Genomic DNA, 25,903 nt, shown 5'->3' with positions numbered 1-25,903 from the left:
GGAGCAAAGGGGCAATTAACAGAGGCAGCTTGGCGCGCACCCTAATGGCTGGGGCTGGCGCTCCGCTCTGGGCCATCTGCGTGCTGCGGGTGGCTCTGGCTACCGTCTACTTCCAGGAGGAATTTCTAGACGGAGGTGAAGGGGACGCGCCCGTGGTGGCGGGGGTATAAGCCACCCCAGCCCCTACTTCCAGGAGATAGCTAGAGTCGCTGTTATCCCCAGGCCCGACCCTGCGGGGTCTGCTGGAGCGAAGCCTTAAGGGCCCCCCTCATCCTCCTCTGGACTCAAATTAACAGTTTTCATCTCTAACCGGTGTTGTTTCCCTCCACAGAGCGCTGGAGAAACCGATGGGTCCCGTCCACCAATGACTCTCGATTTGGGCATTTTAAACTCTCGTCGGGGAAATTTTATGGTCATATAGAGAAAGACAAAGGTTAGTGTAGAATCAGGAGAAAATCAAAAGTTAAGCTTCCCTAGCAACCCGACGTATTCGTAGCACACCCTAACACTTTTTAATTTTTTAACTGAGACAAGAGTCTCACTTTGTGGCCCTCAGTTGGCTCACTTTGTGGCATCATAGCTCACAGCAACCTCAAACTCCTGGACCCAAGCGATTTTCTTGCCTCAGCTTCCCTAGTAGCTGGGACTACAGGCGCCCAGCCACAACGCCTGGCTGTTTTTGTTTTGTTTTGTTTCAGCAGGCCAGGCCGGGTTCTAACCCACCAATCTCGCAGCATATGGCCGGCGCCCACTGAGCTACGGGCGCCCCGCCATCCTAACATTTTCTTACTCCCATTTCACGGCAGAGGATCCTAAGGCAAAAGTACGGTCTTTGTTGCTTTGTTTTCTTTTTTTCTTTATTGCCCAAGACCACCCCCACTTTATAAGCCCTAATCAGATGAGTTTGGGGATCTGAAGGCCTTGCCCCCACAGAGGGGAAAAGGTGAGTGGATACTTACCATATGGAGGTAAACATTACATCAGAATATATTTTTACATCTGTACAGGCAGGTCAAGATAAGTAACATTTTCAGTTTTCCTCCCCAAAGCAAACTCTCTGAGTGCCTCCACCCTTTTTCAAGTCAAGTAGCCTCTTGACCCCCCCAGAGAACCTCTATTCTGGCTTCTCATGTCTGATGATCAAAAGGCGAACAAACCTTTGTTAATGTACAGCCAGCGAGCTGCGAATAGTTTTTAAGGTTTTTACTTGTTGGGATAAAAAATCAAAAGGGAAATAGTATTTTATGAAACTGTAAAAATTATATAAAATTCAATGAAGCATGTGAAAGTTTAGCGTCCATAAATAAAGTTTATTGGAACCCAGCTACGTTTACATATTGTATGTGGAAGGGTAGAGTGGTTGGAACAGAGACCATATGGCCTACCAAATCTAAAATACAGTTGACCCTTGAACAATTTGAGGATTAGGGATACTGACTTCCATGTAGCCAGAAATCCTCCTGTAACTTTGCCCCAAAACTTTATTATTCATTCACCACTGCTGACTAGAAGAAGCCTTACCAATAATACTGTCAATGAACACATATTTTTATGCTATATATATATATGCTATGTTCTTACAACAACAAACTAAAAAATTGTTACTAACAAAATTATAAGGAACAGAGAATATATTTAGTATTCATTAAGTAGAAGTGGATCTTTTTTTTTTCCATCTTGTCACCCTTGGTATAGTGTTGTGGTGTCATAGCTCGCAGCAATCTTCAACTCTTGGACTCAAGCAATTCTCTTGCCTCAGTCTCCCCCAGTAGCTGGGACTACAGGCACCCAACCACAATGCCCAGCTATTTTTAGAGATGGGGTCTCACTCTTGCTCAGGCTGGTCTCAAACCCGTGAGCTCAGGGCATTCCACCCACCTATGCCTCCCAGAGTGCTAGGATTACAGGTGTGAGCCACTGTGCCCAGCAGAAGTAGATCTTATTAAAAGGTCTTACTGGTAGTCACCTTCACATTGAGTAGACTGAAGAAGAGGAGAAAGAGGAAGGATTGGTCTTGCTGTCTCAGGGATGGCAGAGGTGCAAGAGGTGGGAGAGACAGAAAGGGCAGGAGGAGAGCCAGGCACACTCAGTATATCTTTGATTGTAAAAAAATCCGGGCCAGGTGCAATGGTTCGCACCTGTAATCCTAGCACTCTGGGAGGCCAAGGTGGGTGGATTGCTTGAGCTCAGGAGTTCAAGACCAGCCTAAGCAAGAGTGAGACCCCATCTCTATGAAAATAGAAAAACTAGCAGCCCAGAAAGAGCCGGAAGAAGTGGTCAGCTTGAGCGGGTCATGGTGCTGCCGCAGCTGCTGCTCCAGACTGCGCACAGGGCAGTCCTCGGGTCTGTGAAGGCTGCACTCTGCGGTTTAACGTCCTTAAAGGGAAGCTGCCACAATTTTTGTACTTCTGTTTATAAAGATGTCACTTATAAGGAACTTAAAAACCTGTTGAGTTCCCAAAGCATTGTTAATTGATGTTAGAGAGACGTGGGAAATTCATGAGCGTGGAAAAATCCCGGGGTCTGTCAATATACCACTGGGTGAAGTAGGTGAAGCTCAACAGATGAACCCAAGAGACTTCAAGGAGAAATATAATGAAGTAAAGCCATCCAAATCTGACAGTTTAGTGTTTTCTTGTTTAGCTGGAGTAAGAAGCAAGAAGGCTCTGGACACAGCAGTACATATGGGCTTTAATAGATCTCAACACTATGCTGGAGGATGGAAGGAATGGGTATCTTATGATGTTTTAGAGAAGAAATCAGGAAATTGAATTTTGGAATACAAGTTGGATCTTTCCTTGTGTACATGCAGCCTAAGATGGTGATATGAGCAAAAGAATAATAATCCAGTCCTGATACCACTAGTTATGGTAGGATAACCACTGTATAAATCCATTATTTGTAGAATATCCTTCTCATCTGTAATTTGAGAATACCACTCTCCCTTGCCTACTTTCAAATGCTATTGAGAATTGAAATGATGTATGTAATTTGCCATAGAAATATAAGGGCTGGGATTCCAGGATTAATATTAACAAAGAATTAATATTCTTTAAGTAGTTTAGTATAGTTCAGTAGTATTAAAAAAAACAGGTTATCTGTATTAATCAAGTGTGACTATGAGCTAAAAAAAAAAAAAAATCAAGATTGTAGGACCCAGAGAAATAGGGAAATTTGAACAATGAAAATACATTAAGAGGGTGGTGCCTGTGGCTCAAGGGGTAGGGCGCCGGTCCCATATGCCGGAGGTGGCGGGTTCAAACCCAGCCCCAGCCAAAAACCAAAAAAAAAAAAAAAAGAAAATACATTAAGCATCCAAAGACTTATAGCAGTGTTATAACCAGCACTGTAGTTATGTAATTTGGAATTTTAAAATTACTAATAGGGAGATAGAAATCAGAACAGTGGCTGCTATTCTAGGGGGAAGAAGATTAACTAGAAAAAGGAGGGAACTTTCTAGGGTGATGGAAATGTTCTATATCTTGACTAACGTATTCGTTACACATGTTTATACATTTGTCAAAACTCATAAAAATGAACACTTAAAAAGAAAAAAAAAGAAAGAAAATAGAAAAACTAGCCAGATGTTGTGGCAGGCACCTGTAGTCCCAGCTACTCAGGAGGCTGAGGCAAGAGGATGACTGGAGCCCAGGAGTTGAGGTTGCTGTGAGGTATGATGCCACGGCACTCTACCCAGGGCAACAGAGTAAAACTCTATCTCAAAAATAAAAAAAGGAAAAAAAATCATGTAAAAGTGATCTGTGCAGTTCAAACCTCTGCTGTTCAAGGCTCAACTGTATTTTCTATCTGGCCTTACAGAAAAAGTTTTGCTTGTTATCCCCTTCCATTCGACCTTGATCTTGGCCTGTTGCTTCAATGTTCCCCTAAGTCTACTAGCCTCTGGCTTTTACTCCTGTATGCATTGTTTCATAAGATAAATATTGACCCAAATAGTTGGTAAAAATTAAAGCTATATGACAAAAATGGAGTGAAAACCAACAAATCATTCCATGAAATTTATCCAAAGACAGGACTTTCCATTTACAGTCTTTAAGAGTCCTCCCACCCTTATAGCCGGGCGTTGTGGCGCGCGCCTGTAGTCCCAGCTGCTTGGGAGGCTGAGGCAAGAGAATCGCGTAAGCCCAAGAGTTAGAGGTTGCTGTGAGCCGTGTGACGCCACAGCACTCTACCCGAGGGTGGTACAGTGAGACTCTGTCTCTACAAAAAAAAAAAAAAAAAAAAGAGTCCTCCCACCCACAATAGTTTTCTTTTCTTCAGTTTGAAATCCTGAGATTTTATACATTTCATCTCTTCTTTACCACATGTTTACAGAGAGTGTATCTGAGCAAGGCCCTGGGGACACCAGTTAATATGGTACCTTGCTTATGACCTACTGGGACCCATGACATAGACGCCATGAATGGGAAGATGACCTGAATTTAATTAGAGATGGGAGGTGGTGAAAGAGAAAGGGGGTACAGAGGCGGGTGGTGAGACGCAGAAAGAGGTAGGGAATCAGATGGCCTTAGGAATTGCCTGGGTAATTCCTAGAGAGAAGGAAAAGAGAGGGGAAAGAGTTGTGGATCCCCTGAGAAACGGAAGGGTAAGTGAAGAGTGGAGGGGAAAGAAAGGTAAGGTAGTAGGGAGTTCACCCATGAGTTCTGGTCTGCACACATGGTTATAAAATGCCAAGTTCATTTCTGATGGCATTCAGTAGGTTATAGTAGGAAGAGAACCAGTCAGGTGCAGAGGCTCACACCTGTAATTTCAGCACTTTGGGAGGCTGAGGCAGGAGGATCACTTGAGGCCAGGAATTTGAGGACAGCTTGAACAATATAGTGAGACCCTGTTTCTATAAAAAAATATTTAAAAATTAGCTAAATGTGATAGTATATGCCTGTAGTCCTAGCTGCTGGGGAGAATGAGGCAGAAGGATCACTGGAGCCCAGCCTAGGAATTTGAGGCTAGCATGAGCTATTACCATGCCACTATACTTTATCCTGAGTGACATGAGACCCTGTCTCAAAAAAAAAGACTTGGACCAGCCACATGCACCGAAGCTGATGAGTTGAAACTCAGCCCAGGCCTGCTAAACAACAATGACAAGGGCAACCGAAAAATAGCCAGGCATTGTGGTGGGCGCCTGTAGTCCCAGCTACTTGGGAGGCTGAGGCAAGAGAATCACTTAAGCCCAAGATTTTGAGGTTGCTGTGAGCTGTGACATCATGGCACTCTACCGAGGGGACATAGTGACACTGTCAAAAAAGGATGGACCCTGGGCGGCGCCTGTGGCTCAGTCGGTAAGGCACCGGGCCCCATATACGGAGGGTGATGGGTTCAAACCCAGCCCCGGCCAAACTGCAACAAAAAATAGCCGGGCGTTGTGGCGGGCGCCTGTAGTCCCAGCTACTCTGGAGACTGAGGCAAGAGAATCGCTTAAGCCCAGGAGTTGGAGGTTGCTGTGACCTGTGTGAGGCCACGGCACTCTACCGAGGGCCATAAAGTGAGACTCTGTCTCTACAAAAAAAAAAAAGTTGAAAAAAAAATAGTTAAAAAAAAAAAGGATGGACCCATGGATACAAAATGCCAAGTTCATTTATGATTCCATCAGGTAAGTTATAAGAATGGTTCTAACTTCTGGTTTGTCTGACATGCTGAGTATAAGCAAAAAATTTGGGATTGAGCCTCCTGGTTACTAGGAAAGGAGGTTGTTGAAGTGAGATGAGTGAGTGCATGACAGAAAGTGGTGTGTTCATTAAAAGAGCTCCGGCTGCTGTGTCCCGTAAGTAGCTATTTTAGGATGAGAAGAGAAGCAGCAAAGGCTGGGTGTGGTGGCGCACTTTGGGAGGCTGAGGCAGGAGGACCACTTGAGCCTAACAGTTTGAGATTGCTGTGAGCTATGATGACACCAGTGCACTCTAACCCAGGCAATAGAGTGAGAACTTCTTTCAGAAAAGAAGAGAAAACAAAAGGAGAGTTTCTTTCCTTTTTTTTTTTTTTTTGAGACAGAGTCTCCCTATACTGCCCTCAGGAGAGTGCTGTGGCGTCACAGCTCACAGCAACCTCAAACTCTTGGGCTTAAGCGATTCTCTTGCCTCAGCCTCCTAAGTAGCTGGCACTATAGGTGCCCACCACACCACCTGGCTATTTTTTGGTTGTAGTTGTCATTGTTTGGCAGGCCCGGGCTGGGTTCAAACCCGCCACCTCTGATGTATGTGGCTGGCATCCTAGCTGCTGAGCTACAGGCACTGAGCTGAGAGTTTCGTTTTTTATTCAGTTGCTACACAAGCTTCATTGTATATTCCCACCCCCTGGAATATGAAGCAAGGCAAAATTAACCTTTTTTCAGTAACTGTCTATTTGTCATTTAAAGTTGAAGCATTTTTGTAACTTAAAACATAGCAGGTATATTAAGCATAAAACATCCAGGTGCATGAAACAGAAGTTCTGTGGAAGCAGAGAGCCCATTAGCAGTGTGCCTATTGGGTACTATTGTATAAATTCACCGTGGGCACCGGATCAATGAAAATGATTAGGACATTTACTGTTGGGAGTGAGGCAAGCACATCGGTTTAACTTCCTGCATTACGGAGTACAGTGTCATTCCTAATCCTTCATGAGTGCTTTTTGTTTAAAGGTCTGCAAACCACTCAGAATGGCCGATTCTATGCTATCTCTGCACGATTCAAACCATTCAGCAATAAAGGGAAGACCCTGGTCATTCAATACACAGTGAAACATGAGCAGAAGATGGACTGTGGAGGGGGCTACATTAAGGTCTTCCCAGCAGACGTGGATCAGAAGAACCTGAATGGAAAATCACACTATTATATTATGTTTGGTGAGTCTCTAGATAGTGCAACACAGTCATTTCTAGTGACTTTAAAAACCCTCCCACCCTGGGTCAGGCACGGGGGCTCACACCTGTAATCCTAGCACTCTGGGAGACCGAGGTAGGTGGATTGCTTGAGCTCACCAGTTCAAGATCTTTAGACTAAGACTTTGCCGCTTAACATAGCTAAGGTAGTAGTGTATCTGATCCAGGGATTTTAGCACTGTTAAATCTAACTAATGTGACAAAAAGGCAATTGTACCATCCTATTGCACTTCTGAAAAAGTTATTTATTCAACATTAACTTAGCCCTTGTATAGATGAAGGATCTCTTATCCAAAATGCTTAGGACCAGAAGTTTTGGACTTGGGTATTTTGGTTTTGGTTTTAATTTTGGAATATTTGCATTATACGTACTGGTTAAGCATCTCCAATCTGAAAATCTGATATATTTTAAAATCTAAAATATTTTACAAGGATAATATTCTTGGATACATGAAAATTATATGAAATTTAAATTTCATTGTCCACAGATGAAATCTTACTGGAATGCAGCATTACTCTAGCCATTTAAATATTGCCTATGGCTGCTTTCCAGCAACACTGGCAGAGTTAGATCAAGACAGAGACTGTCATGCTTACAAAGCCCAAAATATGTACTAGTTGGCCTTTATAGAAAAAGCCTGCAGATCTCTGGAATGTATTAAATGTCTCCGGTCACCAGGGGTGCCTGAATAAAATGTGTGCTACAACTGGAAAGGTACTACATTGGGCTGGAGGAAATAGACATAACTGTAGTGTGTGGATTCAAAAAGCTTTAAGAATGAATGTACTTCAAAAATATTTATCCAAAGTGGGCACAGTGGTGCATGCCTGTAACCCCCACGCTTTGGGAGACTAATGCAAGAGGATCACTTGAGGCTAGGAATTTGAGACCAATGTAGGCAACATAGTAAGACCCTGTCTCTAGGAAAAATAAGAAAAATTAACTGGGTATCGTGGCACACAACTGTAGTCCCAGCAACCTGGGAGCCTGAGGCAGGAGGAGTGCTTGAGTCCGGGGGTTCAAGGCTGCAGTGAGCTGTGATAACACCACCCTATTCTACTCTAAGCAATAGAGTAAGACACTGTCTCTTACAAAAAGAAAAACAGGATGGCAGAGATATGGGGGAAAACTTGTCGAATTAGAGATGATTTCACAACTGTTTGTTAACATTCAGTAAACAAGATAACCACAAATAGTTACCAAAATGCTACTTTTAACTATGCATAGTATATGTGTCTGCTACATCTGAATTGTGAAGCAATATACTTTGGAGTAAAAAAACGATTAAAATAAATTTTCCATATTACTTTTGTTTTTAACTCAAAGTCATTTCCTTTTTACTCAAACCCACTCTGCACTATTGGAATACTTCCCGGTAATGAGTCAGCATAGTGTTTGGTATGAGGGGAGCTTGCTGAGGGGTGAGGTGTTGAGGAGGAAGAGGAGGGAAAATATATATATGTATGTATGTATATTTAATTTAATTAATTAATTTATTTATTTATTTTTGCAGTTTTTGGCCAGGGCTGTGTTTGAACCCACCACCTCCAGCATATGGGGCCGGTGCCCTACTCCTTTGAGCCACAGGTGCCGCCCGGGAAATATATTTTATTGGACTCTTGCTAGAGCCTTTGTATTTGTAAAAATACATATGTATAAGTTATGCATAAATTTTGCAAATATGAAAACTGAGGCTGGGTCAGGCACAGTGGCTTATACTTGTAATCCTAGCACTCTGGGAGACCAAGTGGATTGCTTGAGCTCATCAGTTTGAGACCAGCCTGAGCAAAAAGAGAAACCCCCGTCTCTACTAAAAATAGAAAAACCAAGGCAAGAGGATCGCTTGAGCCCAAGAGTTTAACGTTGCTGTGAGCTATGATGTTATAGCACTCTACCCAGGGCAACAGCTTGAGACTCTGTCTCAAAAAAAAAAAAAAAGAAAAGAAAAGAAAAGAAAGAAAACCGAGAAACAGAGAGATTAAACCACTCACTCAATGTTAGATCCACCTGACCTCAGAACCCATCTGTCTGCCCATTTCCTCATGAGCATTCATTACAGACATAAATATTGTATTATTTCTATGAAAGGATAATGGCCAGATTTTCTGGTCAGTTCTCAGTGTGTTCTGAAGCCTTAAAAAAAAAAAATGTGTAAATGCTTAGGAATAGAGAGGGAAATTCAGTCCAATTTTGTAGAAAAAACAAATTGCATGTCTCAATCCTGAGGAAGTAGACTTTCATACAAATAGCTCACATTGAATAGCTTTTGTTTTAAAAATTAAACTGGAATGTTCTTCAGTGATGACAAAAAAGGAAATTACAAAAACATTTGTCCTGGGCGGCGCCTGTGGCTCAAGGAGTAGGGCGCCGGTCCCATATGCCGGAGGTGGCGGGTTCAAACCCAGCCCCAGCCAAAAAAAAAACCACACACACACAAAAAAACATTTGTCCTTCAAGAACTCAGCTGGAACATAGACCTAGCGTTGTTTGTTATCCCCTAGAATGCTATTTCCAAGTTTAATGTAGCATCTACTTCCAACAAACTAGTAATATTCTTTTTTTTTGGTGGAAGGGTGGGATGAGGACAGAGTCTCTCTTTGTTGCCCTGGCTAGAGTTTAGTAGCTTTGTCATAGCTCACTACAGCCTCAAATTCCTGGGCTCAAGTGATTCTCCTGCTTAGTCCTCCCAAGTAGCTGGGACTACAAGTATGTGCCACAACATCCGGCTAATCTTTTCTGTTTTTTTTTTTTTTTTTGTGGTTTTTGGCCAGGGCTGGGTTTGAACCCGCCACCTCTGGCATATGGGACCAGTGCCCTACTCCTTGAGCCACAGGCACCGCCCTCTTTTCTGTTTTTGGTGGAGATGAGGTCTTGTTCTAGCTCAGGCTGGTCTCAAACTCCTGAGCTCAAGAGATCCTCCTGTCTCAGCCTCCCAGAGTGATAACTTGGTAATATTCTTAAATTGTGACAGGCGCTTGGATCTCTATTGTTTATTCTGGAGGGTCATCACTTCATGAGAACAATTAATCTGTCACCTAAAAGAAATCATAGCAATCATCTGCTTATGTTCACACTGAGTTTGCCTCTCAGGCTCTCCAGGGATAGGTGCCTGGGTCAGTGGATATATATAATGGAATTCCATATGAGGCAGAAATATGCCAGATTCTCTGGTACATTCGTAAGGTTTAAACCAAAGCAGACACCTTCAAGTTTGATGAATTTTCCAGATACCTCCTAAAACATTCTGAAAACCATAATTTCTTATCTGGTCCCATCTCCTGGAGCAGAGTGTCCTAGGAAATTCTATTTCTTTAGGTTACTGAAACTTAACTCTCTAAGTGCCAATTAATACATTCTTAACATTAGTAATAGAACCCTGTAGATTGCATCGTTGGTCAGAACCTACATATTGATCACCATCTCTCTTTTTTTTTTTTTTTTTAACTATTTATTTTATTTATTTTTTTTTTTTTTGGCCGGGGCTGGGTTTGAACCCGCCACCTCCGGCATATGGGACCGGCGCCCTACCCGCTGAGCCACAGGTGCCGCCCAGATCACCATCTCTCTTTTGTTTACAAATTGAATTTATCATTGAGAACATAAATTTGTGTTCTCTTGGGGTATCATTATCATCATCATAGCAACAAGTATTGAGTTTATAAAATACTAAATGATTTACATACGTTAGCCTATTTCATTGGCAAATAGCTTTGTGAAGTCAAGATTGACTTTTTATTTTTTTTTTGAGACACAGTCTCACTGTCTCACTCTGTTATCCAGGCTAGAGTACAGTGGTATCATCATACTTCCCTGCAATCTCAAATTCCTGGGCTCAACCAATCTGCCTGCTTTAGCCTCCTGAATCGCTGGGACTACCAGCATGAGCCACTGTGCTTGCCTTCATTTAAATAACTTAATGTGATTATTCCTGGATATATATACTTCCTGTGTCTCATGTATTTAGCAATGATCGAGGTAGGGTATTCTGTGGTAATACATTATGGAAGGAAATTGAGAACGGCTAATTTGTTTTTGTAGGACCTGATATTTGTGGCTTTGATATCAAGAAAGTTCATGTTATTTTACATTTCAAGAATCAGTATCACGCAAACAAGAAATCAATCAGGTGTAAGGTAAATGCTCTCGTATGCAAGTGAATGATTGTGTTCACTCTGGTCTGATGAACTAAGTTTAGAGAAAATAGTTTTGATCTTAAAACATTTAACTGACCCAAGGTTGGGCCTCCATAAATGTACCCCCTGTCCTCAGTTTCTGGTTAGCAGGCCCATTAGAGATACTTGTCCACTTTGGTTTGTTTTTCTAATGTTTTTACCCCTTCAGGAGGTCACTCTCACTTTTAAAAACTGTGATTATGAAGTCATATTATAATCTGCCCCATGAGGGTTGCCATAAGATAGTTACATTTTAGCCATATCCATCATTTGGGACAAAAAAAAAATCTGGAAAAATTCTGTGCAGCCCACTTCCTAACAGGCCACAGACCAATACTTCAAAATACCAATATATCCTAAAAGGGAAAATTTCTAAAATGAAATATTCATACTCTTTTTACCCACAGAATCCTATGAAAATAATACTGTCTTGGGGTCTCCTTGTATAACTCAGTTTCTGTACCCTGGTGGAGACGAGAGTTGAAGGGACACTCACATGGCCACTAGTGGCTGCCAGTGGCCCAGCCCTGGGGTTCTCCAAAGAGACAGCTTGTATTAGATCAGGAGAACTATGCTCTCCAGCACTCTCCATTCTCCAATTTGAGTGTAAGCACCAGGAAGCAGGGAACCCATCCCCCAAGACAGTCCTAGTACCTATAACTCCTACACTGGAGATCCTCAACGAATGCATGGGGGAGACCCAAGGGCAGTTCAAGATCATGGGCCACACAGAGGACAAATGTCCATACCTGCTCTTTATTCAATCCCCACCCTTGCAGGGGAGTGCTTGTCTTCCTCACAAAACCCTGGAGACTAACGGTTCCTCTCTGGGTTCCCACCTCCCGATGCAGTAGTTATAAAGGAACAGCAGGTCCCCTCTGCACACTGTAGTCTCACACCCTTTTCTATGGGGGTGAGTGGGAACTCACATTTCAAGTCTTCTTCCCTTCCTTAGCGTTTGAACCAATCTTTATGATTAATTCCCTAGAAATTGTTCAGTTGCACGATTTTAGGGGTATGAGGAAAGCAAGAAGATGCCACAGGGGCTGTGAGGTCCAGCCCAGAACATGCCAGGGAGCTCATTCTATAGGGAGGCCAAGACATGGTTGTCTCACTCAGCAAGTCCACATGGCCCTCACAGTGTGCACAGGCTGATGACACCCCCATCTGCAGTGTGGCCACACCACTGGTGAAGCAGCCTTGATCCAGCAGCCAGTTGGCATTATGATCTTCTCAGGAAAGAGCACACTTACTCTCACTGCACTCTGATTCATTGCATGATGCCATACACAGTGGTCCCCAACCTTTTTGGCACCAGGGACCAGTTTCATGGAAGACAATTTTTCCACAAAATTGGAAGGGGGGCGGTTTGGGATGATTAAAGCACATTACATCTTCACCTCAGATCATCTGCATTAGATTCTCATACAGAGCATGCAACCTAGATCCCTGGCATGTACAGTTTAGGGTAAGTAAGGTTCATGCTTTTACGAGAGTCTGATGCCACTGCTGATGTGACAGGAGGCAGAGCTCAGACAGCGATGCCAGTGATGGGGAGCAGCTGTAAATGCAGATGAAGCTTCCCTCTCTCACCATTCACCTCTGCTATCCAGCCCAATTCCTAACAGGCCACAGACCAGTACTGGTCAGTGGCCCAGGGATTGGGAACTGTGGCTAAAAAGGAAAGGTCCAGAACCTCAGTTATGGACAATGGTCAGCTCTCAAGGGTTTCCAAGGTGGGGATCTGATCCGTGAGTTAGAAAAATAACCTCAAGGCTGAGCATGGTGGCTCAAGCTTGTAATCCTAGCACTCTGGGAGGCTGAGGCGGTTGGATTGCTTGAGCTTATGGGTTGGACACCAGCCTGAGTCAGAGGGGGACCCCATCTCTAAAAATAGCTGGGCATTGGGTGGCACCTGTGGCTCAGTGGGTAGGGCACCAGCCCCATATACCAAGGGTGGCAGGTTCGAACCTGGCCCCTGGCCAAACTGCAACAAAAAAATAACCAGGTTCTGGTGGGTGCCTGTAGTCCCAGCTCCTGGGAGGCTGAGGTAAGAGAATCGCTTAAGCCCAAGAGTGTGAGGTTTGCTGTGAGCTATGATTTTACAGCAACTCTACAGAGAGCAACATAGTGAGACTCTGTCTCAAAAAAAAGGGTGGGGGGTATGCTGGCTCACGCCTATAATCCTAGCACTCTGGGAGGCCAAGGCAGGTGGATTGCCCTGAGCTCACAGGTTCAAAACCAACCTGAGCAAGAGTGAGACCCCCATCTCTAAAAAAAGGTGGGCGTTGTGGCAGGCACCTATAGTCCCAGCTACTTGGGAGATTGAGGCAAGAGAATCACTTAAGCCTAAGAGTTGGAAGTTGCTGTGAGCTATGACATCATAGCACTCTACCAAGGGTGACAAAGTGGGACTCTGTCTCAAAAAAAAAAGAAAAAAGAAAAATTAGGGTTGAAGATGCAGTTTGGGAGCCATTTGCAGCACACTGATACCCAAATCCTGGAGCAGGCCGGCAATTGGGGTGATGGAGCCAAAAATGTAAATTAGAAAGGGTAAGTCAGGAGGAAGGTAGGCAGGGGGCAGGAGGAGAATGGTAGAAGTGGGTCCTCAGCTGTCACAGAAGCCAAGAGGAGGATACAGAGTAGACTATAGTGCTGGATGCTGGACAGAGCCATCAGCCACAGAGTGGACAGGCATCCTGTCTGTAGGGGCAGTGCACACGGGAACTGAAGAGGCCTTTAGCATTGGCACTTAGTAGGGAGAGAAGCTGCTGACATAACACAGAGCCTTTGAGATGGTGGGACAGAGGTTCTCAACCCTGAGAATCATCAGGATCTCCAAGGGCTGTGAAGTCAACTTGTAGGCCCACCTGGGTCCCATTCAGCAGGTCCCTGGGAATGAGCCTTTCCCATGGACTCCCAGGTGGTGTTGCTTGGCTGGGCTCACACTTTGAGAACCACTGTTGGAGTATGATGTAGAGATCCTCTGCTGCTGACAGGCAGGTGTGTCTCAGGGACCTCCCCACCTACCTTCCTTTCTTTCTTTATTGTTGTGTTCCCCGACTCCTAGGTACCAGTCCATGGCCTGTTAGGAACTGGGCTGCACAGCAGGAGATGAGTGGCAGGTGAGGGAGGGAAGCTTCATCTATATTTTCAGCCACGCCTGATCCTTTACGTCACCAACTGAGCTCTGCCTCCTGTCACATCAGCCAGAGGCATTAGATTCTCACAGGAGCTGAACCCTACTGCAAACTGCATGCAAGGGATCTAGGCTGCCCTCCTTATGAGAATCTAATCCCCTCCCCACCCCCGACCTGTGGAAAATTGTCTTTCATAAAATCAGTCCCTGGTGCCCAAAAGGTCAGGGACCACTGCTTTATTTGGTATTTGTTGAATGCTTCCTGTGTTCTAACCATGACTGAGAGAGGAAGGCACCAGGCCTGCCCAAGACAGCTTAAATTGTTGCACACCTCAGAACATTAGGAAGTTCTTCCTTATATAGAGAAACATGTGTATATGACAGTGGACTTCATTTGGTATCTTTATATTTCAGAATACAGAGCAGGAAGTTATTTTTCATCTAACTTTTCATAAATCAAACCATACAGTGGCCCTTTGGTTTGTACCTACCACCCTGTCATAATGGCCTGTGGGTTGATAGGTGGGGCCATTGTCTTTGTGCAAAGGGGATCAACAACTCAAATCTGTTAGGAAATTGAGGAAATATTCTACAAAAGGATGATTGTTCAGTATGATTCTCTTATATAGTCAATTAATGCATATTTCTAGATTTTTCTCTTGTTGTTTATACAAGGTTCATCTGATGACTGTTTTAAATTGCATATTGTGTTGAAACATTTGGGATTCATTGTTACCCCTTTCCCCACCGCTAACATGTGCAGGTTGATGCCTTTACACACCTCTACACTCTGATTTTAAGACCAGATCTAACTTATGATGTGAAAATTGATGGTCAATCCATCGAATCCGGCAGCATAGAGTATGACTGGAACTTAACGTCACTTAAGAAGGAAAAGTTGGCAGAGTCTGAGGATTGGGATCATGCTAAAGATGACAAAACCCAGGTGTGGATTCTGAACAACTCCAGATAAGTGTATGAGTAGACTCATGAGTACCCAATTCTTGTACAGTTGCTGTGTGGCTGGGAATCATGCTGACAATATTATAACAACCAAATGCCCTTTCCAGAGCATATGCCACTGAGACCAGCCACATATCTACACGTTTCAAGGTATTGTAAAAGTTTTATGATATTTGAGATGAAAGCAAAGTAGGATTTGTTTTTTTAACTCTCTCTTTTTTTTTTTTTAGAGAGAGAGTTGCACTTTGTTGCCCTTGGTAGAGTGCTGAGGCACTACAGGCACCCACCACAAGGCCTGGCTATTTTTTGTTGCAGTTTGGCCAAGGCCGGGTTCAAACCCACCACCCTCCGTACACGAGGTCGGTGCCCTACTCACTGAGCCACAGGCACCGCCCACTATTTTTTTTTCTTTTTTAAAGAAAAAAGGATAATGCTTACATGAAGCTGAGGCAGGAGGATCGATTGAGGCCAGGAATTCAAGACCAGCCTGGACAACATAGTGAGACCCCATCTCTTAAAAAAGAAAAAGAGGCTCAGCACTTGTAGCACAGTGGTTACAGTGCAAGCCACATACACTGAGGCTGGCAGGTTCAAACCCAGCCTGCGCCAGCTATACAACAATGACAACTACCACAAAAAAATAGTCAGGCATTGTGGCAGGTGCCTGTAGCCCCAGCTATTTGGGAGGCTGAGTCAAGAGAATCGCTTAAGCCCAAGAGTTAGAGGTTGCTGTGAGCTGTGATGCCAGGACACTCTACTGAGGGTGACATAGTGAGACTCCGTCTCAAAAAAAAAAAAAGAGGGTGGCACCTGTGGCTCAAGGAGTAGGGCGATGGCCCCATATATTGGAGGTGGCAGGTTCAAACCTAGCCCGGCCGAAAAAAAAAGTTTATCTGCAACCTTTTTAAAAATGACTTTTTTTCTCCATTTGAATACAAAGTTTTGTTTTTTTTTCTTTTTTGCAGTTTTTGGCCGGGGCTGGGTTTGACCCGCCACCTCCAGCACATGGGGCCGGCACCCCACTCCTTTGAGCCACAGGCACCGCCCTGAATATGAAGTATTTTCTGGGGCGGCGCCTGTGGCTCAGTGAGTAGGGCGCCAGCCCCATATGCCGAGGGTGGTGGGTTCAAACCCAGCCCCGGCCAAACTGCAACAAAAAAATAGCCGGGCGTTGTGGCGGGCGCCTGTGGTCCCAGCTGCTCGGGAGGCTGAGGCAAGAGAATCGCGTAAGCCCAAGAGTTAGAGGTTGCTGTGAGCTGTGTGACGCCACGGCACTCTACCAAGGGTGGTACAGTGAGACTCTGTCTCTACAAAAAAAAAAAAAAAAAAAAAAGAGATGAAGTATTTTCTAAGCATCATATTTGTTGTGACTGACAACTAAGAATCAGTTAATATATAGTTTAATACTAGATTTTTTGGCCTGCCATAACAGTACTGCAAAGTAGGCATCTTAAAAGAATCGATATGTATTCCCTCATGGATTTTCTTTTCTTTCTTTCTTTTTTTCTTTTTTGTGGGACAGATCCTCAAGCTGTCACCCTGGGTAGAGTGCTGTGACATCACAGCTCACAGCAACCTCCAACTCCTGGGCTCAAGCGATTCTCCTGCCTCCGCCTCCCAAGTAGCTGGGACTTACAGGCGCCCGCCACAACTCCCAGCTATTTTTTGGTTGTTGTTTGGCGGGCCAGGGCTGGATTAGAACCCGCCACCTCAGGTGTATGTGGCTGGCACCTTAGCTGCTTGAGCCACAGGCCCTGAGCTCCTCATAGATTTTCTAAGTATTGTCAGGGCCACCTATGATCTTTCTGGAGGCTGTAGGGGAGGATCCTTCCTTGTTTTTTCCAGCTTCTGGTGGCCCCAGATGTTCTTTGCCTGGTAGACACATCACTCCCGTCTCTGCCTCTGTCTTCACATGGCCTTCTTCTCTTCTTGTGTCTTTTTATCACTGGTCCCTTACAAAGACACTTGATAGGACACATTAGATATAGGACCCACCTAGATAACCCAGGATGATCTCATTTCAAGGTCCTTTGCTTGATTACCTTTGCAAGGACCCTTTTTCCAGATAAGGTAACATTCATAGATTAGAATGTATACGAATATTTGGGGGAACTACTACTGACCCCACCACAGGACACCGCTATATTCAGAGTCTCCTCTGTGTCAGATGCCTGGCATACTCGTGTTCTTCCCAGCAGCCCCGTGAGCCTATAGGATGTGCTCCAGACATAGAAACCAAGGCAGAGACTGGCAGAGAAACTTACTCTGCAGCTACTGGGCCAGTCAGTACGTGTAGATCTCGGGACTGAAATCCTCGCTGCCTCTGAGCTACAGGGACACTGACCTAGCGGAGAGCAGTTTGAGTGCACCTGAGAGCTGTGTGTGCCTGACAGGAGCTGAATCACCTTTTCACAGGCTCATTTTCCAGATGGCTGTGTTTAGTTCCCAGGTGGAGTGCTGTGTGAGCTCCTAAGCCAATTAGTTAATAATAGCATTATGATTTCATAACCCATAATTATAAGGAGCCAGCTACTTGGACTAAATCAGAACTGTTTGATGGATCCAAATATAAGAGTAGTCTCTCTGTTGTTGGTGGGGGTAAGGAGTAAAAGTGGAAGGGAAGTAACGAAATCCTCTGGGTCAGTTGTTGAGATGTTCTTGGAGGGGCGTCCAACCTGTGGCCCACAGGCCACATGCAGATTATGTGAGGACTTTTTTGCTTATCTGTGGTGATGGATATCATGAAAATTATGTATGGATTTTTTCTTTTGAGACATAGTCTCACTGTGTTGCCTTTGCTAGAGTGCAGTGGCGTCACAGCTCACAGCAACCTCAAACTCTTGGGCTTAAACAATTCTCTTGCCTCAGTCTCCCAAGTGGCTGGGACTATAGGTGCCTGCCACAGCACCTGGATATTTTTTTGTTGCAGTTGTCATTGTTGTTTTAGGTGGCCTAGCCCGGGTTTGAACCACCAGCCTGGGTGTATGTGGCTGGCGCCCTACTAACTGAACTACGGGTGCCACCAAGCCTGGATTTTTTAATTTTAATTTTTTTTTTTTTTTTTGCATTTCTGGCCAGGGCTGGGTTTGAACCCGCCACTTCCAGCATATGGGGCCGGCGCCCTACTCCTTTGAGCCACAGGCGCTGCCCGCCTGGATTTTTTTTTCCACTTAACACCTTTCATTAGTATTTGTATATTAATGTGTGGCCCAAGATAACTCTTCTTATTCCACTGTGGTACAGAGAGGGCAAAAGGTTGGACACCTCTGTCACAGAATAGCCTCAGTCTAAGTGATAAATGCTTAATATTTCTCAGTTACTCTAAAAGAGAGAACACCATTGTACAAGATTGGTATGCTTTTGTATAAGTGTTTATCTGAACATTAATCCATAGCAACTTATTTTTCATCCATTCATTTATTGAACACCTACTAAACTGTGTGTATACGTGCACGTGTGTGTGTGTGTGTGTGTGTGTGGGTCTTGGTCTAGGCTGTTATAACAAAGTACCATAGACTGAGTGGTTTATACAACAGAAATTTAGTACCAACAGGGTACCAGCAGGTTTGGGTTTTAGTGAGGGCCCTCTTTAGGGTTGCAGGTGGTCATCTTCTAGCTATATTCTCACATGAATGCAAGAGAGCTCTCTGGGGTCCCTTCTATAGCAGCAGTCATTCTGCTTTATTCTTCATAACTTAATCTGCTCTAAAGACCCCACCTCCTAATACCACCACTTTGGGCATGAGGATTTCAACATATGTCTTATGGGGAGACAAATATTCAGTCCACTGCAGTATATGTGTGTGTGTTTGTGTATGTGTGCATGGATTCAGTAATGTAACTGCCTTTCTCCTGCTACCCAGCAGCCCCCTGTTGATCTTGGAACACTTACTTCTTACCTCTCTCTCCAGAATAGTCCACATATGACCATGATGCGGAAGAGAGAGTTAACACAAACAAAGCAGCCGTATATCATCAGTGTTTGCCCCATCATTTCACTTTTGGCATTATTTCAGGTTTTCAGTGTGTAGAAAAATGCTGAAGTCACCTGGAGGGTTAGGGAGAACCAGGCACCTGAAGACCTTGTTGGGATTGGGAGCCCCAAGTGCTCAGCCTTTCGACTACCACAATGAAGGGGGGTGGGTGTTGCACCAGGTCACCAGCCTGGCCCTGCTTCTCAGCATCTAAGAATTTCTTCTTTCAGATCTGAACAACTGACTGATTTTATCCTTTCCTTACATGTCTCTGAAGGACTGGGAAAAGCATTTTCTGGATGCCAGTGCTAGCAAGCCAAGTGACTGGAATGCTGAGCTGGACGGGGACTGGCAGGCCCCAATGCTCCAGAAGCCCCCCTATCAGGTGAGTGGTATCTTCTCATGATGCCCAGGGATCTATACATTTGTTTATTTCAAAGACAGGGTCTCCCAGGCTGGAGTGCAGTGGAGCTGTCTTAGCTCACTACAGCCTTAAATTCCTGGGTACAAACATTCCTCTCACCTTAGCCGTCCAGAGTGCTGGGATTACAGGCATAAGCCACCACACCCAGCTGAGGCCACACTATATGGTTTATTTATTGCAGGATGGCCTGAAACCAGAGGGTATCGATAAAGACATTTGGCTCCACCAGAAGATGAAAAGCACCAACTATTTGACGCAATATGACCTCTCAGAATTTGAGAACATTGGTGCCATTGGACTGGAGCTTTGGCAGGTCACTTGGTTTTAAATTTTCTTTAGCTTAATAGTTCTGAACTTCAGCCTGAATGCCTTAATTCACGTAACTGATAAGCGCTGAGCATCTGTGTGCCAGATACACCCTTACCTGGACCCTAGTGATACAGCTATTGTTCCAAATTTTCTGCCCCCTTGTTATTCACCTTCCACACTGCAGCTGGACATGCCACTTCTCTGCTTAGAGCTGACACATGGCACCCATCAGCTTTAGGATAAAAGTGCAGATTCTGCTGCAGAAGTTCCAGGTTAGGGCCCGAGATTCTGCATTCCCAGCAAGCTCCTAAGCAGTACTGATGCTGCTGGCTCATCATCCAGGTAATCTTCTAGAACAGCGCTCCTCAAACATCATTGCTGAGTATTCAAGTTACTGGGGAGCTTTGGGCTTTTTTAGAGATAGGGTCTCACTCTGTTGCCCAGGCTGGAGTGCCGTGGTGTATCATCATATCTTATCATAACTTTGAACTCCTGGCCTCAAGTGATCCTCCCACCTTGGTCTCCCAAAGCCCTGGCATTCATGCCCAGGTTAAATCAGCATCCCTGAGAGAAGACCAGGCACCAGAAGTTTTTAAAATGCTCTTGGTTTCAGTCTGATAACTGTGCCTGAAAGGTATTTTCTGAACTGAAAAAACAAAAAAATAATAATAATAATAAAATGCTTCTGGTGATCCCCTGTGCAGCCAAATTTGAGAACCAGTGCTCTAGAGTTGTGGTCCCCAACCCCCAAGGCACAGACTGGTACAGATCTGTGGCCTGTTAGGAACCGGGCTGCACAGCAGGAGATGAGCAGTGAGCAAGAGAGGGAAGCTCCGTCTGTACTTACAGTTGCTCCCTGCTCACATTGCCGTCGCTGTCTGAGCTCTGCCCCCGTCCCATCTTCCTACCACCCAGTCCATGGAAAAATTGTCTTTCATGAAACTGGTCCCTGATGCCAAAAAGGTTGTGAACTGCTGCCCTAGAGAGAACAGACATTCTAGAAATGGTTTTTTGTTTTTTTTTTATTGTTGGGGATTCATTGAGGGTACAATAAGCCAGTTACACTGATTGCAATTGTTAGGCAAAGTTCCTCTTGCAATCATGTCTTGCCCCCATAAAGTGTGACACACACCAAGGCCCCACCCCCCTCTAGAAATGGTTTTAATCACCACCTACTCTTTAGAGCTAATCAGTGCTACACTACCGAGCAAAATGCAACAGTTTCTTTTTGGAAAGTTCTTACATATTTCACTTCAATCAAAAAGGCCTTATTTCCGTCTGCAGGTGAGATCCGGAACTATCTTTGATAACTTTCTGATCACAGATGATGAAGAATATGCTGAGAATTTTGGCAAAGCCACCTGGGGTGAAACCAAGGTATGATATACAAATTTAACGTTTGTTTTGTTATTAATTTATTTTTGTAAATTTTGTTCTAAAATCTAAGTACAGGAAAGGGCTTAGATTTCATTTAAAATCCTCCATATGTCTTCTTCCAGTTGACACTCACCACCAAAAACTAATACTGTTTCACCATTATAGATCAAGTAAACCTGTTTTTGAAATTCATATAAATGGAGCCATCCAGCATTTCACTCTTTTATACAGTGAGGTGCATTCATGTAGTACATGAACAGTACATGTAGCAATAGCTTGTTCTCACAGTGTGAATATTCCAGAATGTATACATGTATGTCCATTTTCTGTTGATGCAGCTTTGGGTTGCTGCCAGTTCCCTCCCTCCCTTCCTCCCTCCCTTCCTCTCTCTCTCTCTCTCTCTCGCTCTCTCTCGCTCTCTTTCTTTCTTTCGAGACAGAGTCTCACTTTGTCTTTCTTAGTGTTGGGGTGTCATAGCTCACAGCAACCTCAAACTCTTGGGCTCAAGCAACCCTTTTGCCTTAGCCTCCCAAGTAGCTGGGACTGCAGGCACCCGCCACAACGCCTCAAATGCATACTTCTAATAGATGTAAACATTTTGTTTCTCATGCCAATAAGTATCGGTAGCAGAAGTGTGGTACTCCTGGCCAGATTCAGTGGCTCACACCTGTAATCCTAGCACTCTGGGAGGCTGAGGCAGTTGAATTGCCTGAGCTGAGGAGTTCGAGACCAGCCTAAGCAAGAGCAAGACACTGTTTCTAAAAATAGCCAGGTGTTGTGGTGGGTGCCTGTAGTCCCAGCTGCTCAGGAGGCTGAGGCAGGAGAATTGCTTAAGCCCAAGAGTTTGAGGTAGTTGTGAGCTGTGATGCATGGTGCTCTACTGAGGGTGACAAAGTGAGACTCTGTCTCAAACAAACAAACAACAACAAAAAACTATGGTACTCCTTTCATGAATTGAGAGAATCACAGTTTTCCTCTGAGTGCCATGATTTAGAGAGAAGCTCTTTGAGGACCCCTGATAAATTTTAGCCATAAACTTTGGATTAATCAATTGCATGCTAGTGAACTTACATGTGTTAGTCCATGTAATGTTGCTGTAAAGGAATACCTGAGGCTGGATAATTTATGAAGAAAAAGTTCTTATTTAGCTTAGGATTCTGATGTCTGGAAAAGTTCAAGATTGGGCCAAAGTTCTCATTTGGTGAGAGTCCCAGGCTGTATTTCCACTCATGGCCTAAGGTGAAGGGGAGCCTACATGTATGCAGAGATCACGTGGTCAGAAAGGAAATAAAAAGAGCATGAGAAGTGCTAGGTTCTTCCTAATAACCAGCTCTCTCTCTCGGGAACTAATAGAGTGAGAACTCATTACCATAAGGAAGGCACTAGGCTATTCATGAGGGATCCACCCCCCAAACACGTCCCATTAGGTCCTACCTCCAACATTGAAGATCAAATCTCAACCTGAAATTTGGAGGACATCCAAGCTCCAGCAATACACAAGTACCATCCTGATTTTAATTGAAATTCCATCATCCCTCTTCTTCCCACAGCCTTTTTTGTCATCTTCCAGGTCGTCGTGTAAGTCACACTGGGACTAGCTGCAACACTGTTGGTTAGCACTCAGCATTTTAACCCATTCCAGATGGAAATTTCTCTTCTATTGTTTAAAGGCAGCTATCATAAAGAGATTTTCTCATTAGCTATTTTTTTCCTTCTTACTTTGAACTTTTCTTTCCTGATATCAAAGACCAAATTTTTGTCGACTCTAACTTTTGCTTTAAAGCCTTACTAAAATGCTTTCTCACCTATGGTCATACCACCCTGAATGTACCTGATCTTGTCTGATCTCAGAAGCTAAGCATTGGATAGGAAACCATCTGGGAATACCAGGTGCTAAAGGCTTTTTGAAAAAAAATAAAATGCTTTCTCAGAGATAACTGTGGGAGCCTTCTTAGTGTGTCTATACTTCTGGCCTTGCCTATCCTGTTAATCATATGTGCCTGGACTTTTTTTTTGAGACAGAGCCTCAAGCTGTCACCCTGGGTAGAATGCTGTGACGTCACAGCTCACAGCAACCTCCAACTCCTGGGCTTAAGTGATTCTCTTGCCTCAGCCTCCCAAGTAGCTGGGACTACAGGCACCCGCCACAACACCCAGCTATTTTTTCGGTTGTAGTTGTCATCGTTGTTTGGCAGGCCCGAGCTAGATTCGAACCTGCCAGTTCTGGTGTATGTGGCTGGAGCCTTAGCCACTTGAGCTACAGGTGCCAAGCCATGGACTTTCTTATTTAGACTCTGAGGTCTCTGTTCATGGCCCCATTCACTGATCCACTGCTCGATGGACAGGGTTCCAGGTGTTCTGGAAATATAGAAAGAAGGCTCAGTGAGTAGGGTGCCGGCCCCATATGCCGAGAGTGGTGGGTTCAAACCCAGCCCCGGCCAAACTGCAACAACGAAAAAGTAGCTGGGCGTTGTGGTGGGCACCTGTAGTCCCAGCTGCTCGGGAGGCTGAGGCAAGAGAATCACATAAGCCCAAGAGCTGGAGGTTGCTGTGAGCCATGTGACGCCCCGGCACTCTACTGAGGGCAGTAAAGTGAGACTCTGTCTCTACAAAAAAAAAGAAAAGGGTGCATTTATTTCCAGTGGTAAATAGTGGTAAATAAATAGTAAATAAATAGTAAATAATATTTACTTCCAGTGGCAGTAGTAAATTACCATAAACCGGTGGCTTGAAACAATGGAAATGTATTCCTTCACAGTTTTGGAGGCCAGAAGTCCAAAATTAGTATCACATCTGAAATCGCGGTGACTGCATGGCACACTTCCTCTGGAGGCTCTAAGGAAAGATGCTTCTTTGCTTTTTCCAGCTTCTGGTGACTCCTCATGCTCTTGGATTTGTGACTGCATTACTCTGATCTCTACCTCTATCTTCACCTGGACTTTTCCTCTTGTCTGTGTGTATCAAATCTCCTTTGCCTTCTCTCTTATGAAGACACTTGTGATTGGATGTAGAGCCCACCTGATAATTTAGGATAATCTCCCCATCACAAGATGTGTAATTTAATCATATTTGTTAAAGCCATTTTCCTGTACAGGGTAATGTTTTCAGATTCTAGGGATTAGGACATGGTATGTTCAGGGGCTCTTATTCAGCCTACCCAAGGTGGTATGGGGGCTTCTGGAAGGCCTGAATATTGACCATGTACTCAGCCCTTAATAAGCATAATTCCTCCTGTTCTCATGGGCCTTTATTTTATTTTATTTATTCTTTTATTTTTTTCTCCAGGGTCCAGAAAGGGAGATGGATGCCATACAGGCCAAGGAAGAAGTGAAAAAAGCCCGAGAGGAAGATGAGGAGGAGTTGCTAGCAGGGAGATTTAATGGGAATGAAGATTTTTTCAATCGATTTCACAGGCAGGATGAACTTTAGTCACCCCCATCGGAGATAAAGATGACTGGTAAAACCTCGTTTCTACTTTAATCTACATGTAAAAGTTCAAATGTCTACATGGTAATTTGTCCAATTTTCTTTGAAAAATGTCCGCATGCTTCTCCGTAGGTTCAGTCATGTTTTCCCCCCAACAACCCCTGTGTGCTGAGAAGTTTTCTTTTGATGAGTCTGAGCTCTGGAAGGCAGGAGCCAGCAAGGGTCTAGCCAAAAACACAACACTCTTTTCTTAACCTCCAAAATGTTTTTATAAGATAAAAGTTGGTAAAACCTAATTTTAAAAAAGAATGCTGTCTTCTTTCTTCTGATTGTAAATCACTAATAACAGATATGAAACTTTTCTGATGTGAAATCTTTTTTTTCCTTTGAGACAGGTTCTCACTCTGTCACTCTGGGTAGAGTGCTTAGAGTGCCAGGGCATCCTAGCTCACAGCAATCTCAAACTCTTGGGCTCAAGAGATCATCTTGCCTTAGCCTCCAGAGTAGCTAAGACTACAGGCGCCTACCACAACACCTGGCTAGTTTTTCTATTTTTAGTAGAGATGGGGTCTTGCTCTTGCTCAGGTTGGTCTGGAACTCCTGAGCTCCACTCACCTCAGGCTCCTAAGTAACTGAGACTACAGGTGCCCACCACAAAGCCTGGCTAGTTTTTTCTACTTTTAGTAGAGACTGGATCTCACTCTTGCTCAGGCTGGTCTCAAACTCTTGAGCTCAGGTGATCCACTGCCTCAACCTCCCAGAGTGCTAGGATTTCAGGCAAAATCCCTACACTACACCTTTAGTATCAAAATGTTTTGCTTGCTTTGCTTATGTATTGGTTATTTACAGAATCCATGTCTCTACATAAACATGTAACTGTAATAAAAGAGCTGACACTTTTTCATTATATGACCTACTTCTTTGGCTTTTCAGTTCTCTGAAAGAAAGCAGGGTGTGGGTGTGGGGCGGCCCTGTGGCTCAGTGAGTAGGGCGCCGGCCCCATATACTGAGGGTGGTGGGTTTGAACCTGGCGCCTAACAAACTGCAACAAAAAAATAGCCGGGCATTGTGGCAGGTGCCTATAGTCCCAGCTACTCGGGAGGCTGAGGCAAGAGAATTGCCTAAGCCCAAGAGCTAGAGGTTGCTGTGAGCTGTGACGCCACAGCACTCTACCAAGGGTGACAAAGTGAGACTCTGTCTCGACAAAAAAAAAAAAAAGAAGAAGAAGAAAGAAAGAAGGG

The 25,903-nt window shown here is 44.3% G+C and overlaps 1 protein-coding gene across 1 annotated transcript; it reads left to right on the top strand.

Annotated features, from left to right (window-relative positions):
- The first annotated feature begins 30 nt into the window (after positions 1–30).
- Positions 31–24,665, top strand: CALR3 (calreticulin 3). Its single transcript, XM_053584853.1, has 9 exons — positions 31–135; positions 332–433; positions 6,638–6,841; positions 10,917–11,011; positions 14,953–15,135; positions 19,404–19,511; positions 19,732–19,863; positions 21,144–21,236; positions 24,522–24,665. The coding sequence occupies exons 1-9, from the start codon at positions 45–47 to the stop codon at positions 24,663–24,665; spliced, it is 1,152 nt and encodes a 383-aa protein (XP_053440828.1). The 5' UTR covers positions 31–44.
- The last annotated feature ends 1,238 nt before the right edge of the window (positions 24,666–25,903 follow it).

The sequence above is a fragment of the Nycticebus coucang genome, chromosome 3 (assembly GCF_027406575.1).
Source record: "Nycticebus coucang isolate mNycCou1 chromosome 3, mNycCou1.pri, whole genome shotgun sequence".
Classification (NCBI taxonomy): domain Eukaryota; kingdom Metazoa; phylum Chordata; class Mammalia; order Primates; family Lorisidae; genus Nycticebus; species Nycticebus coucang.
Note: the sequence above shows the minus strand (reverse complement) of the source record. Positions and strands in the feature narration are given on the sequence as shown.